The 21,791-nt window shown below is 37.1% G+C and overlaps 1 protein-coding gene across 1 annotated transcript in view; it reads right to left on the bottom strand.

The window, feature by feature from the left end:
• LOC106877334 (A disintegrin and metalloproteinase with thrombospondin motifs 16) overlaps positions 1-21,791 on the bottom strand; it is a 126,227-nt gene that overhangs the window by 14,613 nt on the left and 89,823 nt on the right. Inside the window, exons 12-13 of the mRNA XM_014926209.3 lie at positions 19,828-19,954; positions 8,048-8,161 (exon numbers count right to left, since the gene is read on the bottom strand). Coding sequence (XP_014781695.1) covers positions 8,048-8,161; positions 19,828-19,954 — 241 coding nt within the window. The remainder of the gene's footprint in view (positions 1-8,047; positions 8,162-19,827; positions 19,955-21,791) is intronic.

Raw genomic sequence — 21,791 nt, forward strand, 5'->3', positions numbered from 1 at the left:
GATGTGTATGACCATATAGATTTCCAACATACAGGATACTTCATTATATTTTTTTAGCAAATTTTTCATCAGTACGAGAGACTAAAATACATTGCTTCTTTGTGCTAATTTCATGTGCTAAATTCATTCTGCTACTATAATTTGTAGCAGAATGAATTTAGGGGAAAAAAAAACCCTAAAGCCTACTATAATTTACAGTGGCAGAAAGAAATAAGGGGATCAAGGAAGCAGAATGGTGATATAGCTACATTCATCTTTATATAATTACTGCAACAAGTAAAAATTAAAAAATTCTAGCATTGATACATTTGACTAAAAATTTTTCAAGGTGGTGCCTCAGTATGGCCACATTCTAATAACTGCAACAACTAAAAAGGAAAAAAAAAAATTCTGGGGTTGATATGTTCATCTAAAGATTCTTCAAGGTGGTGCCCCAGCATGGCCTCAGACTAATGACTGAAACAAATAAAAGGTGAAAAAAAAAAACGAAAAAATAATTGAAATATATAACCGTGGGGCTTTTGTCTGTGGGGCTTTTGTCTGTGGGGCTTTTGTCCATGGGGCTTTCGTCCTACACTCATTTTAACTGTGCATTATCTCTATCACTCACACAGCACGTGTAAACATGCTTGCCATATTACGATCCAATCAACATCAGACCATTTCTGTCCCCAACCACCATGCACAAAAAAATGAAAAATAAATTAAATAATACCCGTATTATTCAACCAAAGGATAAGAAATGGGAAATATGTACTTAAACTTGTTACACAAAAAGTATGAAAAACTACATGTGCAAAACCATTTAACAGCAGAAATGAATGGACCGGTACCCTATGAAAATGATGACCATCAAAATAAAGGGCCGGACGTTATTCCTCATGTCCCACAAACAAAACCAAAAAAGAATAAATGGACATGTGAGGAATATATTTTAATCCTACATGCTTATTTTACAGCAGTGCTCTACCAACAGAATGAAAACACAACAACATATACATATAAAATTTGGAAGAAAAATAACTTAGATAAAGATTTGGATACAGCAATAAAGTAGCTAACAAAACAAAAACAAGAACAAAAAATACCAGAAATAGAAATAGAACACTTAAAGGGAAAAATACATCAGGAAAGCGTAGATAGTAACCACACAGCAATGTCAAATAATATTATAAGCACTGGGACTGTAAAATATGAAGACAGATGTAACATGTCCAATAAAAATGAAGTAAACAATGAAAGGCAACAAACCCAGACCATAAGAATGTATAATGATGAGCAAAATGCACCAAACCAAAACACCACAGACAAAAATATGAACAGGAGGGAATATGAAACAATTCTAAAACCTGGAAACAGCGAAGGTGAAACTAATGATTATGATACTCTAAAAATGAGTATAATCAAAGAATTGAAAGCCACAGATCTCAGTATGGACCACCGATTATACCTCCCAAAAATTAAAATTGATAATAAAACAACATCGATAATAACATCAACATATATATAACATACAGAAAATAGCACTACTAGGCACCACATACATCCTACGTAAAACACATGAACCTGGCCATCACGGAACTTATAGCCGCAGAAACAAATGTCAATATGACCAAGCTAAATGATATAATGTATGCAGAAACCTCTGTGGCCACAAAAGAAGCTGGATACCCTCTAAAACCCACCCAAACAAGAGCATCACCACACAAACAAACCCTGTGGATATATAATATCCAGAAAAAAATAGAAAATAAGAGAAAGGATCTGTCAATTCTTAATGAAACTAGTAGACAATCAACAATACTAGGCAACAAGAAGAGAAGAAAAATACTATGTAAATACAAAATTACAGAACAAGGTATATCTGAGGTAAAAGAACAGCTAAAGCAAAATATCCTCGCCAAAGCACAAAGAATCCACCAGTATGAGAAACGCCAACATTTCTTTGAACAAAATAAACAGTTCAGCTCTAACCCCAAAAGATTCTACCAAGAACCTGGCAAAAATATTATTGAGATCAATGCAGCACCAACAGCAGAAGTGGAAGAATTTTGGAAAGAAATATGGTTGGCGAAGGAACAACCTCAGCAAAAATCTATCAAAACAATGAACACAGCACCTGAACAACAATTGAAGAGGTCAGCCAGGCACTGCAAAAACTAAGCAATGGGAAGGCACCTGGGCATGACAAGATCCTCAACTTCTGGTTAAAATACCTAACAGGAACACATAAAAAGCTGGCTGAGAAATTTAATGAAAACTAGCAGAGCCAGAGTCAATGCCTGAATGGCTCATGGAAGGGAAAACTATCCTAATTCCTAAATCCACTGAAACGGCAAACCCATAAAATTACAGACCAATAATTTGTCTCCCTACAATTTACAAAGCCCTTACTGCAATAATATCGCAGAGAATGAGCAAACATCTGGAAGAATGCAACCTGTTTTCAGAAGAGAAGAAGGGATGCTGCAAGGGCTCATATGGATGTAAAGATCAGCTACTGATCAATAAAGCTGACGACAGCCACAGAAAGAAGAAGGGTCTAAGTATGGCCTGGATTGATTACCAAAAGGTTTTTGATAATATTCCCCACACATGGATCCTAGAAACACTAGCCATGAACAAGGTAGCACAAATAATCATAAAATATATAAAACATTCCATGAATAAATGTCAGCCAGTGCTGTAACTCCAGACAAAGAGGGACTCATAAAAACCAAAGCCATCCCCATTAGAAGAGGAATATTCCAGGGAGACATGCTCTCTCCACTCCATCTCTGCTTGGCACTGACACCTTTATCTAACATGCAAAACAGAACTGGATATGGATACAAAATAATCAACCACCTCTTATATGTGGATGATCTAAAATTGTACACTACAAATGTTAAACAGCTGAAAACATTACTGCAGACAGTACATGGATTTACCAAAGAAATAAACATGAAATTTGGCGTAGGAAAATGTGCCAAAGCAACCTTGAAAAGAGGAAAACTAGTTAAGAGTAGCAACATCACACTAGATAAAGCAAATGAAATAAGAGAAGTAGACCAAAGCCAGGTGTACAAATACTTAGGAATCAATGAACTAGATATGATACAACACACACAAATGAAAGAGAAGATAAGAAAAGAATACTATAGAAGAGTTACATTAATATTAAAAACAGAGCTGTCCCAGTTATAAGTTACAACTACAATATTCTTAACTGGATTCTAAATGAACTAATCAAAAATAGACAGGAAAACAAGAAAAATAATGACAGGATTTAAGATGCACCACTCAAAATCTGACATAGAAAGGTTACATATGCAGTGTATCGAAGGTGGTAGAGGCCTTATACAGCTAGAAAACTATTACAAAATAACCACCATAGCCCTACAGAAATACTACTTCAGAAGCAAAGAAAACTAATACAAATAATAGAAATAGCCACAAAACATGAACAAAACAAAAAACTGTTTTCAATCATTAAGGAAGTTGACAAATACAAAAAAAGAAGTCATAGTACCTAACAACTACAAAGAAAAAGAAGAAAGAATGAAAGCTGTAAAACAACTGAAATCCAAACAAAAACTGGATCAGCAATGGAGCATGATAAAGCAATGGCAAGAAAAGCCCCTTCATGGCAAATACTAAACAGTAAAAAAATAGACAAAGCAAAATCTCAACAATGGCTGAGAAGCTCAGGACTCAAAGCAGATACTGAAGAATTTTTAATTGCAGCACAAGACCAAAGCCTTCCCACCAGAAATTACCAAAAACGTAATGAAAAGAAATACAAGTAACTGCAGAATATGTAGTGATGGAGAAGCAATAGTAAATCATATTATCTCTGGCTGCCCAGTCCTGGCTAAGAAGGAATATATTTACAGACATGACAGAGTTAGGACCTATATACACTGGAAGCTATGCCAACACTATGGAATAATAACAGAAAAAAGATGGTATAGGCACACACCAGAGAAGGTCACAAGAAATGAGAAAGCACCATACTCTGGGATATGCCAATACACACAGATACAGAAATTAATGCCAATAGGCCGGATATAGTTGTCAGAGATCATCAAGAAAAAAGGCATTCTAATCAATGTATCAATACCAACAGATGACAATGTTTCTCTAAAAGTAATGTAAAAACTTTCAAAACACAAAGATCTGAAAATATCCCATATGCTACTCATATCTGCACTTGGTCTGCTTAGGAGGTTGTGTCCTAGCACATGTGCTGCTTCTTTTAGTTTTCATATTTTCCAGTGGTGTTCTCTGTCTATTTTTTAACTTCATCCCACAGGGGGAGGTGGTCTCCATTTTTCCATACTATACCCAATTTATCAATATCTCCTCATGTCACAGCTTTGCGATGTTCGTCTACTCTTATTTTGAAGGAATGCATGTTTCACCTTTGTATAAGCTACCACAGCTGCATGGGATGCAGTCTTTGGTCATATTCTCTTCTATTGGTGGTTTTACTTGAAGGAAATATTTGCGAAGTGTTGTATTACTCTTGAATACTGTTCAGATGTCATATGGGCCACATATCTTTTGTATCTTTTTGGAGAGGCCTTTCACATAGGGTAGACAGACTGTGGGCAGTTTACTGGCTTCATACTCTCTTTTCTTCATAATTGGAGTGGATAGTATGTTTTTGCGGGTAGTTGTTGCTTAATAGATTATTATTGAGCTTGATCATTTCTTTGTGGGGTGTATCACAATTGCTACTTATAGTCTTTGCTTGATGTTTTAGGCACTGAGCAATCCCTCTTTTTACACTGTATGGATGGTGGGAATTGAAGTTGAGGTATCGTCCAGTGAAAGTCAGCTTGCAGTATACAGATGTCCTGAACCCATACTTGGTACATGTTATTAATATGTCCAGGAATGCTAGCTGATTGTCTTTTTCCTTTTCCATTGTGAACTGTATGGATGGCTTTGTTGAGTTCATATGATCTAACAGCACTTGGACATCTTTCTGGTGGGGCCAGAGTATAAAGGTGTTATCAACATATCGTAGCCATAGGGTTGGTTTTAGTGGTGTTGATCCTAAAGCCAAATTCTGAAATAATAATAATAATAACATCGAAAAATACCTTAGGAATGAGAACCCAGGTTTGAAATTTCCCCAAGACACCTGATGAAGGCTGGAGAGTATATCAGCTGAAATGTTGTGTTAACAACAAACAAAATGAGGACAAATATCCGTCAAATGAAAATAATGTAAATAATGTACATAATTCCTTATCTCTTAAATATAGAACTGAATTCCTATCATAGTAGGTGCATTAGGTATGATAAAAAAATATTCAGACAAATACATAACAAAAACACCAGAACTAACAAGTATATATAACATATAACGGGAGTGACAAAAGAAAAGATCCATGGTGGAAAAGAAGAATACGGGCAGGGTTAGATATGCTCTTGAAGGACATTTCTGTGTTAGACTTAAAAGAAAAAGAGGAGCTTAAAAGCGAACAAAAATACAAGGCGCTGAAAAGGAAGTATAATATTGAAAGAAAGGGCCTAAAAGTGGTAATGGAGGATCTGAAACAGTGCCTCGTTACAAAGAAAGTAAAGATCGTAAGATATGACCAAAGAAGGAAGGGTTACCAGCAGAATAGGTTATTCAGAGTAGATCAGAAGAAATTCTATAAAGAAATAATGGGAGAGTGTACAGATGAAAAGTTGATACCAGATAACATTGAAAGTCAAAGATTTTGGAGTGACATCTGGAGCAAAGACAAGGAGCACAAGAAGGATGCTGAATGGTTGCAAGAACTGAAACAAACAGTAGTCTATCCAAAACAGGCAGAACTAGTCATTTCAGTTAGGGAAGTGAAGGAAATCAGCAAAAAAATGAGCAACTAGAAGGCCCAGGACCAGATGGAGTTCAAAGATACTGGATCAAAAGATTTGGTGAATGTCATGCATGAATAACTGCGCAACTCAACACCTTGTTAGATGCTGACCAAGTAACACCAGAGTGGTTGACATTGGGTTGGATAGTGCTGTGCCTGAAAAACATCAAAAAAGGCAATTCGGTAGACAATTACAGGCCGATATCCTGTTTGCCACTTATGTGGTAGTTATTGACTGGAATACTCGCAGAGTCAACGTACGAACATCTGGAAAATAATGGAGTCCCACCACATGAGCAGAAAGGTTGCAAGCGTAAGTGTAGAGGTACCAAGGATCAACTCCTGATAGACAAAACTGTACTTAGAGACTGCAAGAGGAGTAAAAGTAACTTAGCCATGTCATGGATCAACTATTGTAATGCATACGATATGATTCCACATTCTTGGATTATGGAATGTATGAACCTGTTTGGTATTGCATTGAATGTTGAGTGATTGCTTGGAAAAAGTATGGCAAATTAGAGGACAGACCTGACAGCATACGGAAGAAGTTTAGGGACAGTGGAAATTAGGAGGGGCATCATCCAAGGGGGCTGCCTGTCCCCACTGATCTTTGTACTGTGCTTGATACCACTAAGGAAAGCAAAAGCTGGGTATGTATTCAAAAGCCGCCAACAAAAAGTCAACCATTTGTTATTCATGGATGACCTGAAACTTTATGGTAAAGATGAAGCCCAAGTCAGTTCCCTCGTTGATACAGTATATACTTTCAGTGCTGATATCAGAATGGAGTTCAGATTGAGAAAGTGTGGTGTGTTAGTCTTGAAGAGAGGAAAATCAAATGTATGGACAGGCTAACAATACCATCGGGGGAGGTTATGAAGCAGATAGAAGAGATGGGATATAAGTACTTGGGGATTTTGGAAATGGATAAATTGATGGAGAAAGAAATGACAGAAAAATTTAAGGTGGAGTACTTGCGTAGACTGAAACTGATCCTTAAGTCGAAATTAAATGGATGAAATAAGATTACCTAGGTGGTTTCACTCCTTAGATATGGAGCAGGAGTAATCGCATGGACAGTAGATGAATTAAACAGCTTAGACAGAAAGACAAGGAAATTGCTAACTAGATATGGGACACTCCACCCAAAAGTGACACAGACAGCCTGTATGTACCTAGATAAAGAGGGGGAAGAGAACTTATTGGATGCAAATACAGCATTAGAGTAGAAGAAAACAACATAGCTTGGTTTGTAAAAAATGCCACAGAGCTGTTATTATTAGAAGTAAGATGGTCAGGCTTGTGCAGAATGAAGGATTGCAAAGATAAAGCACTGCACAAGCAATTGAAAACGAATGAAATGGAAAATAGGTGGGTAAAGAAAAGAATGCATGGACAATTTCATAGGGATGTTGAAGATAAGACAAGCTGTGAATGACTAAAAGTGATTTAAAACTGTGCTGCCCAAGAGCAACCACAGAATTTGTGGACAAAATGGTGAAACCATATGTCATATTACCAGCCAATGTACGCCACTAGCCCAGAAGGAATATAAGAGATGCCACAACAATATAGCAAGGCATGTCCACTGGACACATTGCAACAAGTATGGACTTGAAGGAGAAAAAAATTGGTATGACCACAAACCCGAAGGCATCATTGAAAATGATAATGCAAAGATCCTGTGGGATTTTATGATTAAGTGTGACTATGAGATGGGGAATAGGAAGCCAGACATAGTCTTAATTGAGAAAGAAAGCAAAAGATGCTGGATCATACATATAGCATGCCCAGCTGACAGCAACGTATGTGATAAGGAAGAAAGAAAAGTTGATAGATATGCCAGGTTAGCTTGGGAGGTTAAGTAGTTGTGGTTGCTGAAAAAGGTGGTAGTAGTACCAATAATTGTTAGAGGCCTGGGAACAGTGAGTAAAAATCTTGAGAAGTACATGGAACATATAGGGGCTGCAATAAGGGTGGAGCACTTGCAGAAAACTGCACTGCTTGTAACCACTTGAATACTCTGGATGGTGCTTGAAAAATAAGGGGTGTTATCTTAGTTAGTGGTAGTGAACAGCTGGCACTGTAGTACATCAGCAGTATCAGAAGCTGTGTGAAGACTATAAATAATAATAATAATAATAATAATAATACCTAGCCAAAAGAAAGAAGGAAAATTTGCCAACCTTTTTATTTCCACATGATGTCTTATGTGCAGCATGTTGCTCGCTACAGGAATTGGCACCTTGCAGACATTGTAAATTTAAACACAGCTGAGATAGACTCTGATTGAAAGCTAACTACAAAATAAAAAGAGTAAACAAAAAATATAAATGAAGTGATTACAAAAAATTTGTTATATTTTATAAAATGTTTATTTGAAATACTGTAGGGGCAAACATTCCTATATGGTTACAAAGTTTGCTTCCCAACCACATATTTTTGGATTCAGTTCCACTATGTGGTACCTTGGTTAGATGCCTTCTACTATAGTCCTGGGCCAGCCAAAACCTTGTCAGGGGATTTGATAGATGGAAACTGAGAGAAGCTTGTCATATATATATATATATATATATATATATATATATATATATATATATATATATCATCATCATCATCATCATCATTATTTAGCGTCCATTCTCCATGTTAGCATGGGTTGGACGGTTTGACTGGGGGACTGGTGAACCAGGTGGTTACACCAGACTCCAATCTGATCTGGCAGAGTTTCTACAGTTGGATGCCCTTCCTAACGCCAACCACTTCGAGAGTGTAGTGGGTGCTTTTTACGTGCCACCAGCACGAGGGCCAGTCCAGCAGTACTTGCAATGGCCATGCTCAAATGGTGTTTTTTATGTGCCACCTGCACAGGAGTCAGTTCAATGTTTTGTGTGTGTATATATATATATATATATATATATATATATATGTATGTAATGTATGTATGTATGTATGTATGTATGTATGTATGTATATATATATATATATATATATGTGTGTGTGTGTGTGTATGTATGTATATATAAAGGGTATGTATGATAAGTGCTCATGTTGATTTACTACTAAAACTCTGACCTAAACTGCAACTAAAACATAAAACAAAAGTGCTGTAGCTGCCTAGCAACGACTGGTTATGATGGCTGAAAAGTTGAGAGGCTGACCAAGATACTCTCATGGAATGTGATCAGATGAGGTTTATTTTTCAATATAGTTCCTCTTTGCAGTTCACACATATCTTCCATCAGTGTTGCAGTGCTTGAATCCCTTTGCTGAAGAAACTTTTATTCTGTTGGCCAAAACAGTCATCAACAGTAGATATGACATCATCATCATTGCAATCCTGCTTTTGACTATCATCTGTTGGGGGACTGATGATAGTTCGATGTGGTAATATCAGATTAGGGGTGGGGTGATCAACCAATTCAAAGCCACAGTTACACACAGCAGCCATTGAAAGCAAGGACATGTATGCTGGAGTATTGTCTTGATGAAAGAAGACATCTTTTGCCAGTTTTCTTGGGCATTTGGTCCTGATAGGCTTTTGTAATTACCTCAGCAAGTTGGTGTGGCCCTTTTTAAGATAGTCATTAAACACAATGCCTTTTGCATCCCAAGAAACAGAAGTCATCATCTTCCCTGCAGATGAAACAACTTTGGCCTTCTTTGGAGTAGGTGAGGAGTGAGTGTTTCCACTGTGTGTATTGTCTCTTTGTTTCTGGCTCAAAGTGATGAACCCAACACTTGAGCAGCTTGGGAAAACATTCAAGGAAACTAGCTGGGTCTGGTTCAAACAATATCAGATTTTCTTGTGATGTGATCAGCCTGGTGTGCTTTTGATCAGGTGTCAGAGAACATGGTACCCACTGAGCAGAAACGTTCATCATGTTAAGTTCATTGTGCAGAATATTCACAACTCTCTCATGGGATATGTGAATAGCACTGGCTATTTGATTTATAGTCAATTGCCTGTCATTCATCACCTTGTGGTGAACATGATTGATGTTTTCGTCTGGTGGCAGACTCTTCCTTAACCTCCTAAATTCAGTTGCCCACTTTTGCATTATTGATAAAGTTGGAGCGTATCAACCATGTCAGTTTGGATGTCCTTGGGAACATACTTTTTCTGCAGGTCCTTGATAACACCACAATACCGAATTTTGTCCATTTTCAAGAGAAGTTGCTACTAGTTACTTTTGAAATCTTCTTTGAACAGTGAGATGTTAGTTTACTTGGCACAAAACAAGCAGTTATTAATAAGTGTTGAAATTAAAGCATGCAAGATTTCACAGCTTTAGCATTACACTTCATAGCCAACCTATGACCTTTTCAGCACATCCTTGAATAAGTGGTTTTTCATTGAATAGGTATATATATATATATATATATATATAGATTTTAGAAAGGAAAAAAGAACAAGCAAAACATGTGGTATTACTTTAGAGCATGTAATTTATGATTCAAATGTAACTGCAGTGCAGAGTTGTTAGAGTAAATAAGGGATTAAGAAATAATACTGTTTCTAGAATTGCTGTGCAAATGCTGTATAAATCATTATGCAAAGATTTTCATACAAGCCAACTCTGAAGAATTAAAGAATATCCTTAGTAAAAAACACGAGTAGTATTCAATGATGGAATTGGTACCTACTATTATCTTTTACTAAGGATATTCCTTAATTCTTTGATGACAGAACTTGCAACTACTAATATCCTTTATTAAGGGTATTATATATTCTAAAGGGATATCACATGTTTCACTTGTTCTTTCTTTCTTTCTTTCTTTCTTATATATATATATATATATATATATGATTGACCGTTGACTGAACACTATTCAATTTTTTTTCTCCGTGTTTTTCTCCTTGTCTCCGTATTCTTTCTGTTGAAGAGCGTAGCTCGAAACGTCAAAGACTTTCCGTATTCCCGAGCGTCATACTAATATATACTTTTGTTATTTACACCACCTGTCCTCGTCTGTTGTTATTATTTGTATATTCTCCCATATATATATATATATATATATATATATATATATATGCAGACAGAAATGTTGAGAAATTCAACAGAAGAATTAGAGACAGCGCAGGAGAATTCGAGGACAGAATGGAAGGATTGGACAGGAAGGAGTCAAGATGATATATCATCATCATATATATATCATCTTGACTCCCTCCCATCCAATCTTTCCATCCTGCCTTTGAATTCTCCTGCACTGCCTCTAACTCTTCTGTTGAATTTTTCAACATTTCTGTCTGCATACACCACTCTGCTCTCAACACATCCATCTATTACAAGCACACAGACTCACACTTTTATCTTAATTTGTCCTCCTCCCACCTTACCCACACCAAGCTCCTGATTCCCAACTTCCAATTCCCCTGTCTATGCAGGTTCTGCAGTGACGACCATGACTTTGAGACCTAGTCTCAACTCATGGCTCACTACTTCACCCTACATGGATATCCCCTCACCATTATCTACCCTGTCCTTGTCTGGGCACAATCTGTGGACTGTGCCACTGCTCTTTCCTCTTGCACCTGCCCCACTCTTACCTGTCTGCTGCTTCCCTTCACTTATCACCACTCCAACACACTATTCTCTGAGCCTTCTCGTGACTCCAGCCTGACCCTTTCACCTCACACATCTTCTCTAACCCACTCCTTCTCTCCTTCAAACAAGCCCAAAACCTGCATAACCTCCTGGTCCACAGTTTCTTCCCTACCCCTGTCTCTCAGCCTGGCTCTTTCCCCTGCTCTCACTGAAACTGTTGCATCTGCCCCTACCTCTCCAACACCACTATCCTCACTGGCACCCATCACCGCCCCTATCACATCACTGACTCCTTTACCGGTACCTCTAGTAATGTTATTTACTACATCTCCTGCTCTCTTTGTCCTTCCCAGTACATTGGTCAAATGGGATGCCACTTGGCTGACTGGTTCATGGAGCACCTCCAAGACATCAGACTTGGCAATGATACCCTGGTTTCAGGTCACTTCTGCTCTACCAGTCATTCGCTACAACATCTGTCTGTGTTTGGACTCTCACCTTTGCCGTGAACAGGAATTAAGCTTCTTCTTTTGTTCCTTATGGGCTCAACTTGCTACCTGTCTTCATCTGACACCACCTCGCACACCTCCTACATTCAGGTGCTCCTCCCCTCCACCTGCACACCTGCATACCACCTACCTCAGTACCCTCACCACACACACACCATTATGCAAACACCCATACACACTGTTCAACTCATTACTCACTTCACACACCATTACACACACACACCTACAAACACCTTCCCACTCCACACACACTAGCACCAAACACTTTTCAGCACCCACACCACACACCATTATCCACACACTCTTCAATAGCGTCACCACACATACCACTATACAAGCACCCCTACACAGTGTTCAACTTTGTACACACACCACACACCATCATGTACACTCCCACACCTACACATAAACACATGCAACATGCATAGACACACATAACTTTTGCCCACAAGCATACACTATACACATGCACAACAGTTTTTCTTATAAGACTGACAGAGGTAGTTGAGTTTAACTCTAGGTATTAAGAGTCGCTGACAAGGATTAAGATGCTATGCATCAAAATCCAAAATTGTTTGATCTATGTAAGCTGGGGACTTACCTCCCTTTGTCAGTCATTAAATACAGTGCTTTGTGGCTTTGGAGTCGTTTTAACTCTTGTTTCTAGTAATAGCTGGTGCTGGTCAGTACCCTCTGCCACTTTTGTGACTTCTATTAATTTTGTCTATAGCTGATGAAGGAAATATTCTCTATGTGGCCTGTTTGTTTTCTGTGCTCTGTTTATGTTCTGTTTTTCATTTTGTCCACGTTTTTTTCCTGTACCCAGATATGCATCTATATATACATGTAGATGTAGGTATGTACATACATGTACATATATATGCATATACTCACATATTATTTGTATTATTATTATTATTATTATTATTATCTATCTATCTATCTATCTATCTATCTATCTATCTATCTATCTATCTATCTATCTATCTATCTATCTATCTATCTATCTATCTATATATATATATATATATATATATATATATATATATATATTTGTATGTATGTATGCATATATGTATATATCCAAGACATACATGCTACAATTCAAATGGAAATGAATTTGCCCTGAAGAAGTATTTGCTTTCAACTTCATAAAGCATTTAAATGTGCAAATTTAGATGGAGCAACAAACTGAAATGTCACGTAGGCAATATGAATTGACTATGATAATTAATTAATATATATATTGATTATCCTCTGTATGTATTCTCCATTTTTATTTATATTGTTAAAATTTTTTCTCCTGTATTGAAAATAATGGAAACCTCTATAGAGACAACTAGAATTTCAGAAGTATAAGGCACTAATATCGAAGAAGAACCAATGATAAACTCTAGTACATATACACATATGCAACTTCCAATGTCATTAATCATATAGAGTGTATACTGGTGTATGCTTGGATAGAACAACCTCTTTCCATACAAATATACACACACACACACACACACACACACACACACACATCATCATCATCATCATCATCATCACCATCATCATCGTTTAACGTCCATTTTCCATGTTGGCATGGGTTGGACGGTTTGACTGAGGTCTGGAAAGCCAGTGGCTGCATCAGGATCCAATCTGATATGGCAATGTTTCTACAGCTGGATGCCCTTCCTAACACCAACCACAGGAGCCAGTCAGGAGGCACTGGCATCAGCCATGTTCGGATGATGCTTTTTATGTGTCACCAGCACAGGAGCCAGTCAGATGGCCCTGGCATCGATCACGTTCGTACTTTTTACATGCCACCGGCATGGGAGCCAGTCAGTGGGCACTGGCATCGACCACATTTGGATGGTGTATTTTATGTACCACCATATATATATATGTGTATGTATGTATGTAGGTATGTTTTTTTTTTGAAAGCTTGGATGGACATAGTGCAAGCTCAACGGCTATCTAGCAATAGCATGGGTATGCAGAAATTGCAGGTTGGTGTCCAGCATGCTGAAAGACCACTGGGAGTGAGGTACCCCTCAGCTTTTGTTGAAGCATGTCTCTAGGAGAAGGTCACTCTGATATAAAACCAGATATGCAGGGAATGGCATTGGACATTTTGGGGGTCTTTGGTTTGTGCTAGAGATCACGGCACTCCCACATCCCTGAACCTGTGACTCATATTGGCACCAGACATCTTGCTCTGGCTTGTCTCTGGATAATGTCAATAAAGTGGAGAGGGTCTATGAGGTGTTGTGCAAGCCTTATTGGACCTAAAACTCTGTACAGGCATTGCCGACCTCTGTTCGATATGTACATTTTTTTCTTTCCCCCTATATATATTTATCTTGTTTTTAGTATATATTTAACTTATTTTTAGTATATATTTAACTTATTTTTAGTATATATTTAACTTATTTTTAGTATATATTTTATATTTTCTTCATTTTTAGTATATATTTATATATTTTTAGTTTCTTTTTTTTTATATTCGGAAGTCCTGTGTTGATGGGAAGGTGGTGAAGCATGCAGACTTGATGGCTTGGAAGCATGTAGTCAGCGACATGCACGTAGGTGGCCCATGCTAGATATAAAGTCGTCTCCTTGTCGCCCAAGACAGTGGTAGGATTTGACGCCGATTTGCTGCCAATTCACCACTTACAGCCACACTTTACTCTGTGGACTTAGTTTTTAATAAAGATTTCAGAGTGTTAGTTCAAATTGTTGGATGCTACTACACATTTTCTGTATGACTCTATATGTATATATATATATGTGTGTGTTTGTGTATGTGTGTGTGTGTATATGTGTATATATAGAGATTTAGAGGTGTATTACTTGAAGCTTTTGATGAAATAGGGGAGGATATAGCATCACATGATGTGGAAGACAGCTGGAGGTTCCTACGGGACAACCTGTTGAGGGCTACTGACCAGATCTGTGGATGGTGCAAAGTCCCCTCTTGACCCAAAGTAACATGATGGTGGAACAATGTAGTTGACAAGGCCATCAGGGAAAAGAAACAGGCATGGAAGGACTGGAAGTGTGGTGGTAGCAGGGAATTGTATCAGATTGCCAGAAGGGAAGCTAAGGAACAGGTTTACGTAGCCAGAGGGGAAGCAGATGAGAAAAATTTGCCAATGTTCTGCATCTTGAGGACCAAAGACTTGAAGTGTTTTGTGCTGCAAGACAGTGTGTGAGAGAGAATCGTGATGTCATTGGAGAGAAATGTGTCCGCATAGATGATAGCCCACTTGCATTTAATGAGACTACAAAGAAAGAGACTTGGAGATGCCACTATGAAAGGTTGCTCAATAAGAAGAATGAATGAGAGAAAGAGAGTCTGCTGAATGTTGTCCCAACAGAGGGGCCAGCTATCCGAATTGACAGGACTTTGGTAGATAAAGCAATTAAGGGTATGAAGACAAGGAAAGCCCCCGGCCCATCAGGAATCACTGCACAGATGCTTAAATTATCTGACGGTGTTGGCTATAGTCTAGTGATCTGTATAGTCAATGAGGTGATACATGAAGGAGTCATACCCAATGACTGGTGTAGGAGCACCATAGTCAACTGCTACAAAGGTAAAGGTGATGCATTAGATATGAATATCAAGTTGAGGTCATGGAGAGGGTGATAGTCCGACTAATTAGGGAGAGAGTTAGTTTAGATGAGATGCAGTTTGGGTTTGTGCTAGGGAAAAACACCACTGTGGCTATATTTCTGGTAAGACAGCTGCAGGAGAAATACCTAGCCAAAGATAAACCTCTGTACCTAGCTTTCATTGACATGGAGAAAGCCTTTGACAGGGTCCCCTGATTCCTTATTTATGGCGTGAGGTTTCACTATATGAAACCTCACGCCATAAATTTGGACACCTTTACCACATCTTTTTAACGGATAACTGGAAAAGATATTTGGATGATTGTTTCATCATATGGAATGAACCCTATGAAAAACTTCTAGAATTCAAATCCATTCTTAATAACATACATCCCAACATTCAATTCACTATGGAATTCAGCAAACATCATCTCCCTTTTCTTGATCTCTTAATTATAAAAACACCTAATAACCAAATCACAACCGACATCTACCACAAACCTACAGACTCACAACAATACCTCCTTTTTAGCTCATGCCACCCAAAACACACCAAGATAAATATCCCCTTTAATTTAGCTAAAAGAATTTGCACCATTGTCTCTGACCTAACCACTTGAGAAATACGCTTACAAGATCTCAAAAAAACACTGTTACAACGCCAATATCCCTCCACACTCATAGATCTTGGAATAAAACGTGCCGAGGAACTTGACAAAAACACACTAAAAACCAACCAACATAATAACACACCCAACCCAAAAATACTTCCATACATCTCCACCCATAACCCCAATAACATCGAAGCATTCACCACAATTAAACAAAACCTCCCCTTACTCACCACAGACCCGAAAATGAACAATATCATTAATACACACAAAGTCCTTAAATGCAAAAGGCAGCACAAATCTTTGAAAACATTATTAACCAATTCCAAACTACATACACCACTTCCACCCCCATCAGTTAAAAAATGTGCACGCCCTAATTGTGGCACCTGCCCCTACCTACTTGAAGGTTCTGAATTTACCTTCAAACGAGGAACAAAGTTTAAAATTAAAACCAATTTCTCTTGTTCCTCGGGTAACCTCATTTATGTCCTTACTTGCGCAGGTTGCCAAAACTTCTATATCGGACAGATGAGCCTCCCATTACGTAGAAGAGTAGCTGTCCATAAGGAACAAATAAACCTCCCTCAATACCGCCAAATTCCACTCAGTGGCCACATAGACTCTTGCGCCAGAAACAAAAACCCTAAATTCATTATATTCCCTTTCTATCAATGTAAAGACAGAATCTCCACACAATAAAGAATCAACAAGGAGAATCTTTTCATAGAGAAATTCCAACCATTTCTTAACACACACACCCCTCAGTGACCTTATTCCTCTATGAACAGACACAAACTTCCTGTTGGGAAAAAAAGAGTTCATAACTCCAACTAAATACACTTGTCTCCCCTTACACACACTTCCTGTTTTGACACCACATTTCCTGCTTAACACAAACTTTTAACCCTTTTTTTAAACCTAACAAAACCCTCAACCCTCATGCATCCTTATTTTTCCTACCAATTTATACATGAACTACTATTGAACTACAAAAGCTCAAAGACAATATAATGTATGGGTATATTTATTTTTTTATATATTATTGTTTTATATATTATTTTCTTCATTTTGTACTTCTTTGTAAAAAAACATTTTCATTCTCCTTCTTGATAATTTGCTTCTTCGCAATGAAAACCGGTTAGAAAAAATCTTTATTAAATTATGCTTCAGTTCAGCATTCTGGGTTTTTTTCATTTTCCTATTATTTCTCCACGTGCGGTTAACACAACCCCACTATTTACTGACTTATATATATATATATATATATATATATATATATATATATATATATATAAAATTTATATAAAACATTTTTTATATGTGCACATGCTGATATATGACCTACGTTAGACTCCTTATTCTCATAATCACCGAACCTGGAGCTTAACTATGGTCTATCCATAGCACTTACTCACCATTACCTGACACCTTTGGGTCTTATTGACACCATTATCTCTCATAACCTATATATATATATATAAATATATATATATATATATATATATATATATATATATATATATATATATATATATATATATAAATATGTTTATCAATTTGTGTTGCAAGATTCCTGATGTGAAATCGTGTGTTGAAACAAATATTGTTGTATTTTGGGATGGTCATTTTTTTTTTCCCAATAAGCACGCACAATATATATATATATATATATATATATATATATATATTTTTCTTCTCTCATTTATTACTGTTCTTATTTTATTATTTTAACTCATGTCCATTGTCCAGAAATCTTTCATCACACATCTGTGAACTCTTCAGCAACACTTTTCATTTTCATGTGTGTTCTTGCTCCACTTACTCCATTCTGTTCCTATAAGATATATATCCTTATGTGTGCATGTGTTTGTGTCCTTGTTTGTGTGTGTACATGTGCATGTGTGTATATGTGTGTATGTATGCTTGTGTGTTTGTCATAGTGTTTAGCAGCAGTGTGGCCTTCCCTTCAGCCCCATCCTCTCACCCCATTGTGCTACTGCTGTCCTGAGACCCAAAAAAAGCTACAGTTCCTGTATTCCTCTGTGTATGTGTGTTGCCATCATGGTGTTGCCATCATGGTAGTTGTTGTTGTTGTTATTGCCATCGTTGTCACTGCCACTGCTGCTGTCGTTGTTAATCATGAATGCAATGAATATAACAGAAACAGGCTTACTTTGTATGAACTAAAGAAGCAAGGAATACAAATACTTTGAGATCAATTGATTTCACTTTTTGTATGAATATATTTAAAGCTTGCCAGCTGGATATATGCAGCACATGAAGCAAACCCATACACACACACAAACACAAGAAATTTCATGGACAGCCACAACAGTATCAACAACACAATTAATGACAGCAACAGCAGTGGTGACAACAAAGGCAAAAACAGCTACCATGATGTAAAAGTGAACATTTGAGTGATGATAATGATGATAATGTTGATGAAAATGATGATGATAGTGTAATTTACTGCTTGTTCATGACTGTCAAATCTTTTGGCTTCTGGACAGCATTTTATGGCAATCTGTTTAGAGTCTGGAGTATAATTTCATTGAATAAAATGAACATAGTTTCAGACAGATTGCTATTTTGGAATTAATGATTATAGTTTGATACACCAATCAAGCAGTGATTGATACCACTTAAGCTCTTATCAAAACTACTTTAGAGGTATGCTATAGACTTGCATTGATGGATAACAATACCTGGTGAGATGCAATATTGTCAGAAGCTTCTGTAGTACACACAAGGAGTTTCCTGTTTTGAAGAAATTTTAAACATCTTGGAAGATTTCAATTAAAGAAGGACAATTTCCAAGAAGTTTGACCAGCCATGGTCAAGCAGTTTATGACTCAGTTTACACCCTATGTCATATTTATTATTGCCACTGGGCTTGCTAAATGAAAGGACATAATTACACCCAGGATGCTACCTATACAAACAGATGCACCGGAGTCATGGTAAGATGCGCTCAGTACACACTGTAAAGTTGTTAGTGATAGGAAGGGCATCCAGATATAGGGAACATGCCAATGTATGAGGCAAGACATAGTCCCCTGTCTGTAAAGAAGGGGAGGAATCCTGTATAAGAACTGATTTAGTTTAAGATAATCCTTCTAACTCATGTCATCACAGAAAGATGGGGTGGCTGTGTGATAAGAAGCTTGCTTCCCAACTGCATGGTTTCAGGTTCAGTCCCATTGCATAGCACCTTGGGCAAGTGTCTTCTACTATAGCCTCAGGTTGATTTAAAGCCTTGTGAGTGGATTTGGTAGATAGAAACTGAAAGAACTCTATTGTGTGTGTGTATGTGTATTTTGGTCCTCATCACCACTTGACATCCTGCATTGGTTTATTTATACTTCAGCAACTTAGTTCAGCAAAAAAGATCAAGAGAATAAGACCCAGGTTTAAGAAAATAAGTATTAGGGTTGCTTTATTCAACTAAACCCTTCAAGGCAGTGTCCCAGCATGGCTGCATTCCAATGATTGAGACAAGTAAAAAAATGCTGCTGCTGACAGTCATGATGATGAGAGTGATGGAGTGTTTGATGCTGATGAGAACAATGGGGACGATGACAATGACTACAACGATGATGATGATAATGATGTAAACACTATAATCTTTTGATAATTAACAGTTTAATTGTAATTAATAGTTTACTTCAATTAAATACAAACTTACCGGGCAAAGTCCTGCAGAACTAGTGAACGTCCTGCATTGTTCTTGAGGACTGTAGACTTGTCCAGTAGGTCTACCAACAGTGGGTATATCATGAAATAGTTTTCCTGAATTTTCCAAGCATTTATTTCTGCAAATGTAAAATATATTATATCTATAAGACATATTAATTGCATAAACATTTATAATTTCTTAATCTAAGCCCCTTTTTTCTTATACATATAAATGTATAAATCTACAAATCTCTTTCTAGCAGCATGGTCATCTTATCTGCATACATCATACAATGTATCTGGACATTGTGTTGTTCTCAGGGGTCAATTGTGCTCAGCCTTTCGCATAACCCAATACTGAACTCTTCAGTTGCCTGTCTATTATTTCATCGCTATCGTTAATGTTTTTATCATTGAACTTTTAATTACGAAGTATTATACTAATATTTTACTACTTTGTATATTTTCTTATTCATTAGGTTATGACTTGTTTAACTCCCTGTTACACTAATCATATAGCTATCACTTGCCCCTTTAAGATTATTAAGATTCACTCTTCCTTTTATCTAAGCCTACTTATATTGTTTTCATCCTTTCAATTTATTCTTGTCTCACCATCTTCTTGCTATCTCTTCTTTTCCATACTTCTTTGTTCTCTCTTTGATCATTTACGATTTCTTTGAAGCTACTCCAGAAATACCCATCTCAATTGATTTACGATACTCTGTATAATATTGTTTTACTTTCTCAATTAGACAACTGTCTGAATATACAGACTAACTAATAGAGCCAGCTTCAGAAATGATCTTATCAATTATTACACAAAATCTATCATTTTTACCTTTTCTTTATTTGCATGTTTAGCAGAATCTCCTCCTACAAGAATATGAATACTTTCTTGTCTGTAAGCCTATGTAGGTGAATTCCTCCAAGTTTTTCTCATATGACTTTGTTCATTCAGTCATGATGAAATGACTATGAGTTTTATGTTAAATAATCAATATTTTATCATCAATATTACGCAATCATTGCTTATAATCATGTTTTTCAATTTGTTAAATATATATTGAGAGAACGTGAGAGTGAGTGAGAGAGAGAGAGAAGAAGAAGAAGAAGGCTACCTAAGGCAATCCATTGTTTTCTTTTATTGAATTTTTTCATCTATATGGCATCTATAACCCATCCATCTTAGCAGAACTGATGTTCTGTCAAACCTTCTCCCACAACTCAGCTTCTACTTTACTCACTTTCTGCTACACTGAACTAATTCCCTGTCTCTAATCATCTGTCACACTATTTCTACTCAGTGCACTTCCTATTGTCTCATATTCATGTTGTACCTGAATCTCACATCTTTTTCTTTCTCTCTCACTTTCCATGTGGGAGACCATGTATTCACCTCTTCAGCAAGACACTTGCTCCTATACCTCTATCACAGTTTCTTTCTCCAGTCTATACCCCACACATTTGAGGGGTCTTACCTTGTGGGTACTCAACAACCTCACTGGTGCTGATGCTATGTAAAAAGTATGCAGTATATGCTGTTAAGTGATTGACATTAGGAAGGGCATCCAGCTATAGAAAACATGTGAAAGCAGATATAAAACCTGGCAGAGCCCTCTGGCTTATTTGTTCTTGTAGAATTAGCCAACCCATGCCAGAATGGAAAAAAGAGAGGTTAAATGATGATGATGACGACGACGATGATGATGACGACGATGATGATGACGACGACGATGATGATGATGATGATGATAATGACTGTCTTGTCTATCTCATCCAGGTAAAGGTGACATTTGAAAACCTTGCACCATTATCTATATACAATTGATTTGTAAACCAAAATTTATATACCCCAGCCTTGTACTCTATAATTTATATACCCCAGTCTTTTACCTCACCATTTACATACATCAGTTTTGTATATACCCTAGTCTAATATTTCATCATGTGCACCCTGTTGTCTATATACCC

Source organism: Octopus bimaculoides, chromosome 5 (assembly GCF_046866305.1).
Source record: "Octopus bimaculoides isolate indiv1 chromosome 5, ASM4686630v1, whole genome shotgun sequence".
In the NCBI taxonomy this organism is placed as follows: Eukaryota; Metazoa; Mollusca; class Cephalopoda; order Octopoda; family Octopodidae; genus Octopus; species Octopus bimaculoides.